Source organism: Uloborus diversus, chromosome 5 (genome assembly GCF_026930045.1).
Source record: "Uloborus diversus isolate 005 chromosome 5, Udiv.v.3.1, whole genome shotgun sequence".
Classification (NCBI taxonomy): domain Eukaryota; kingdom Metazoa; phylum Arthropoda; class Arachnida; order Araneae; family Uloboridae; genus Uloborus; species Uloborus diversus.
Window position 1 is genome coordinate 110,364,294 of NC_072735.1, and position 6,337 is coordinate 110,370,630.

Consider the following 6,337-nt stretch of genomic DNA (forward strand, 5'->3'; position numbering starts at 1 on the left):
ATTTAAGGTTCTTCATTAGAAAATTCACTTATTCATTCATTCATTCACCTATTTTCTTAATCATTTACTCTTTTATTCACTCATTTATTAATTCTCGATTATTAATTATTTAATTAACTTATTTATTCGTTTATTGTCTCTCTATCTATTCATTTATTCATTCCTGACTTCAGTTACTCATTCATTCGATAAAAAATATTTTTCATAGTCGGATAGAAAATATTTTATTTCTCAATTTGCCCATGAAAAACAAAAAAGAAAAATTTCCCCCTTTTTTTTTCTTTGAATGTACAAATTTACTGCCAAAAATAATGTTTGAATGCAAGTTTTGTTGTTGAATATGTTGTTCTTTCTGCATGTGCTGTAATTTTCAAAACTAATTTCCAATTTGTTCATTTTGAAAAATGTAAGTTATCATAACTATTTCACTTTACCCCACATTCCTCTAATTTGTTAATTGTTTTAAGTCAAAAGTGGAATTAAGGTTTTAAATATGTTAAGAATCGTCATTGTACTACTTGAGCTGAAGTGAATAAGTGATAACACAGCTCTTCGGCGACCTTATCGTTTTCTACTCTTGAAAGATGAGGAAAATGATAGTGGCTGATAAAATTCTCTTCAAAACATGTTAAACCACAAGATTTGAAGTATATATATATATATACTAGAGGACCCGACAGACGTTGTTCTGTTCAAACTTTGTAAATTGAAAAATTAAAAAAATTCAATAAACCATCAAGTCTTTGAACCGTTCTGTTGAAAAAAAAAATAAGTAAAAAGAAATAGAGTTTAAGCTGCTATGATGTCAGAATGCGTATATTTGTTACAACTTGATTTATCTAATGCCCACTGAGCAGTTGTTTTATTAACTATTTTTTCTCTCGTACTTGATGGTTTGCTCCTTCAGCCATTCTCAAAGGATAAAAAGCGTCCTCAGATATTAAGTGTAAAAATCTAACTACCCATCTAGAACAAAGGGGAAATCCCGCTGCAACATCCCCTATTTGAAAAAGAATAAAACAATCGAAAGGATATCGTTTAAAAAAATCATAAAGGTAAAAACAATTCTTTGAATAAGCGAAAATCACTCATCCCTCCCCCCCTCCCGATGTAAAATAAACACATTCTTCAACTAAAATGACTAAAAACTCTTTAAAAATGAAAAACAATTCTTTGCAATTTGTAATATTTCGCCAAATAAACAAAAAATGCAATAAATTACATTAACAGTAGCTTTAAAATGTAAGCAAATGATCACGCAACTCTATTGTTTATAGCCAAAGTCGCCAAGCCCCACGTTACTCTAATCCTGCCGATCAGTGAGGGAAGCCAACTCCGACCGATTAGCGCTCCGATCTTTTGAACGAAAACTTTTTAAACTTCATACATTGCCAAATTTGTACTTTCCACCAAAGATAAAGATCTTCCACTGTACTGATCTTTTGTGTACAGAACTACCCTGTTGTAATTTATCTGGACGAAAATAAAAATTGTTTCGTCTTTAAATTCCATCATCTTTTCGTTTAATAATGTACTGATTAGTTAGATAATCCTTAAAGCCTTCTTGACATTGGTGCCAAAACTCAGATGGATTTGACCCGAGAAACAAATGTTGCTGGGAAAGGTACTTTCTGATCATTTGGTTGGGAAAACCTAAAGCACCGATCCGGTATACGACGACAGAACACACGTTTTGTATGAACCTTCTAGTACTTTACTTTAAAATAGATCACGGGAGCTAAAATCGTTGCTTTCAAGAGAGAGAGAGAGAGAGAGAGAGAGAGAGAGAGAGAAATGAAGGCTTCACTCTCTCTCTCTACGTTTTATCTGTTCTCAAGTGACATATCACAGTAGGAAATTTCATTACAAAAAGTAGAGCTGGCTTTCTTATTGTCCTTTGGCAACGGGTTAAATATTTATTTCAATTCTCGCTCAACAATAGGTTAAAATAAATATTAACGTACTGTATATTCAGACAACAGTTGTCATACTATATTATTCGAACAACAGTAACTGCGCAAACGCCGAAACTGTTGTGCGAGTTGCTATTCTGACAACTGTTGTCTGGTTATACACGGCCGTCGTACTATATTATTCAGACAACAGTTGTCTGACTTATTATTCGAACGACAGATAACTGCGCATGCGCCGAAACTGTTGTGCGAGTTGCTATTCTGACAACTGTAGTCTGGTTATACACGGCCAAATATTAACCATTTGGGAGATATGACCATCCAATGTTTAAATTAATTAATTAATCAACAAAAACGTTTCCGATTCGATCCATCGCGCTTCGAAACGATGCTTGCCACAACTTAATTACACACAAAAAATTTGATCAAAATCGGTCCAGTCGTTTAAAAGCCTTATGGTGACAAATGTCCGCACAGAAGATTTTTATATACAGTGAAACCTGTGTGAGTTGACCACTCGCGGTGCACTACTTTAGTGCTCAACTTAAACATGTGGTCAATTTACAAAGGTTGATTTTATATAATAAGGGCTAAATCCGTGCCCGAAAAAAGCGGTCAACTTAGACAGGTGGTCAACTTGCAAGGGTGGTCAACTTCACAGGTTTTACTGTATTAAGATATACCTCACCGGCCTGTATATATATACATCATATCGTCCGGGCGACTAAAAAACCCATTAGCGACTAGTTTCTTCAGAACAAGAATCTTTCAGTAGCCATGTCATACACACTGACTTTTCCTACACATTCTGAGAACTAATTGGTCAAAATTTTTTCCTGACTCCTAAGATTTTATACTTCATTCCGGTCTCTGTTTATAGATGAGAGGAAGGTAACTTCACTGGTTTTTGCACTCCCCCTCCCCTCCAAATCACCGTAAGCGCATACTATATCTGTAATAAGCTGTCACTTTCAATAGAAAAGAGGGTTTTCTAGTTCACCTTACCTGAAAAGAAAGATACAGAAACAAGCTTATGTTGAGGATGATTTGCAGCTGCAATTGTGTGTGTATGTGAGTGATAAAGCTGGAGATAACTTTGAACCACTTTGTAAGGAAAAAATAAAAGTTCCCACTTATCATTTCCACGGAAATTTTAAATTTCACGACTGATTAAATAGCACTTTGAAATGAAATGTTGATCAAACTAAAATAACGTATTTTTAATAAAATTACTCACGCTTAGTTGAACTTTAAAACTTAGCAGTTAAAATTTAAATAATCTCTATATATAACTAGTATGTTGTGGCCATCACGAAACTTTCTTCTATATTTTTCTTTTTTTTTTCTGATCCCTCCCCATGCTTGATGAGGAAGCAATATTCCCAACAAAAACAAAATTTCACATGAAAAAACTTGACGACCATTCCAATGTCTGAATTATTGCAAAAGCAAAGCAAAAAGCGAAAAATGAAAGTTATTTTAAAAGCCTTGCTTAAATTAATTACAAATATTTTATTTATTAACAAATATAAGATGGCAACAGTTAAAAATTTTAAATCGTTGAGATAATATTTCCGATCATTTCCATACAATTAAAATCACGAGAAATACGCAGACGACAATCTATTACGATTTATCTTTCTTATTGTTGCATTAATAAAGCTATTTTTATTCGCAAAAAAGTAAATAAATAAATAAATCAACACCTCTTGGAGCGATTGGCGTCCAAATTGAACCAAAGCCTGTTTACATATGGATTCACGTATATTCCAAATTTCAACCAGAACGCAGCATTACTTCTTGAGATAGGGCACTCACAATGGAAAAAAAGAATGGGTGATTGCGCTACCCCCTTTTAAGCTGTTGACACCAAAATAAAATCAGCTCTTATACCCACTAAGGGCTACTTGCCGATAAATTTTTCTTTCATTCCGTTCATTATTTCTTGAGATACAGCAGTCACAATTGATGACAAAAAAAGTTCTATAGCTCAGCCCCCGTTTGAGTTATTGACACCAAAATTGAATCAGCACCTGTTCCTGTTAATGGAAACATATGGACCAAATTTTGTTTGATTCCGCCAGTTACTTCCTGAGGAATAGCAAGCACGCGTAACTCAAAAAACGTCCCATTGCTCCACCCCCCCTTGGAGGGATTCGCGCCAAAAACCAATGAGCACAAGTTCACATAACGGCACATATGTGTACCAAATTTCGTTCGATTTCATGCGGTAGTTTTTGCTGTAGAGCGGCCACAAAAAACTGGTCACACACAGACATAACACACACATACACACACACAGACAGACAGACATTTTCCAAAAATAGTCGAAATGGACTCAGCACACCTCAAAACGTTCGAATCTGTCAAAATTCGAAATTCGAAAATTTGCACGAATCCAATACTTTCTTCTATATATTAGATATAGAAGAAAGTAAAAATGGAGTTTGGTAAATTTTTCCGTAAGATTATCAGAAACTACCCGGCAGATTTGGCTGAAACTTTCACCGTTTGTTCATTTTGGTACTGGGAAGGTTTATAGACCAGTTCGAAAAAAATCCGATTGATAGTTCCCTTTTTATTCCAATTTTAGTTCCAATTTTCGCATAAATGCCCCAACATGGGGGTGGAAAAAAACGTGCACATATTAACATTATATGTCCATCGAAAGCGCCAATTTTTCTGCTGAAGATAACATGTGTTCGAAGTTTCTAAGTTGTATAAAAAACGAATTATGAGCTTTTTTGTTCCCTGTTCGAAGGCTTTCATCAACCCAAGTCATTATTTAGTATGTTATCTCAACTCCCAAGAATTGTTGTATTGTTGAATATTTTTGCGTTTCGTCTAACTTTTTGAGGCTTTTCTCAAGTCAAATCTTAAAGTAACGTTTTCCCACAAGATTGGCTAAAAATAAATGGATTTGGCTGATCATTTTACTTTTAAACGCAACTTATGTAATCAATGGTTTATTATTATTATTAATGCTGATTGGACACTTGCTCACTATATCCAACCAATCAGCAGAAATATCGCCAGAATTTTTTCAGAAAGATTTCAGTAGCTGATGCACGATTTCAAACAATCGCCAAATTTTACTACTTATTTTGGAAACATTTCGATGAAACCGTTTAGCGCCATTTTTACTTTCTTCTATATCTAATATATAGAAGAAAGTATTGGATTCGTGCAAATTTTCGAATTTCGAATTTTGACGGATTCGAACGTTTTTGAGGTGTGCTGAGTCCATTTCGACCATTTTTGGAAAATGTCTGTCTGTCTGTGTGTGTGTATGTATGTGTGTGTGTGTGTGTGTGTGTGTGTGTGTGTGTGTGTGTGTGTGTGTATGTATGTTTGTCACGTCTGTGTGTGACCAGTTTTTTGTGGCCGCTCTACAACAAAAACTACCGAATGAAATCGAACGAAATTTAGTACACATATGTGCCCTTATGTGAACTTGTGCCCATTAGTTTTTGGCGCGAATTCCTCCAAGGGGGGTGGAGCAATGGGACGTTTTTCGAGTTACGCGGGCTTGCTATTCCTCAGGAAGTAACTGGCGGAATCAAACAAAATTTGGTACATATGTTGGTATTAACAGGAACAGGTGCTGATTCAATTTTGGTGTCAATAACTCAAACGGGGGTTGAGCTATAGAACGTTTTTTGTCGTCAATTGTGACTGCTGTATCTCAAGAAATAATGAACGGAATGAAAGAAAAATTTATCGGCAAGTAGCCCTTAGTGGGTATAAGAACTGATTTTATTTTTGTGTCAACAGCTAAAAAGGGGGTAGCGCAATCACCCGTTCTTTTTTTCCATTTTGAGTGCCCTATCTCAAGAAGTAATGCTACGTTCTGGTTGAAATTTGGAATATATGTGAATCCATATGTAAACAGGCTTTGGTTCTATTTTGACGCCGATCGCTCCAAGAGGTGTTGATTTTTTTTTTTTTTTTTTTTTTTGCGAATAAAAATAGCTTTATTAATGCAACAATAAGAAAGATAAATCGTAATAGATTGTCGTCTGCGTATTTCTCGTGATTTTAATTGTATGGAAATGATCGGAAATATTATCTCAATGATTTAAAATTTTTAACTGTTGCCATCTTATGTTTGTTAACAAATAAAATATTTGTAATTAATTCAAGCAAGGCTTTTAAAATAACTTTCAATTTTCGCTCTTTGCTTTGCTTTTGCAATAATTCAGACATTGGGATGGTCGTCAAGTTTTTGCATGTGTAATTTTGTTTTTGTCGGGAATATTGCTTCCTCGTCAAGCATGGGGAGGGATCAGGAAAAAAAAAAAAGAAAAATATAGAAGAAAGTTTCGTGATGGCCACAACATACTAGTTTTTTTTTTTTTTTTTTTTGACCAAAAGTGTCTCAGCATCTGGCAACAATATTTCTATAATAAAAATTAGTAAGGAGG

At 34.5% G+C, this 6,337-nt stretch overlaps 1 protein-coding gene across 1 annotated transcript in view; it reads right to left on the reverse strand.

The window, feature by feature from the left end:
• Positions 1-2,909: 2,909 nt before the first annotated feature.
• The window catches only part of LOC129223078 (cytochrome P450 3A31-like), a 23,443-nt gene continuing 20,015 nt past the window's right edge, over positions 2,910-6,337 (reverse strand). Inside the window, exon 6 of the mRNA XM_054857644.1 lies at positions 2,910-2,918. Coding sequence (XP_054713619.1) covers positions 2,910-2,918 — 9 coding nt within the window. The remainder of the gene's footprint in view (positions 2,919-6,337) is intronic.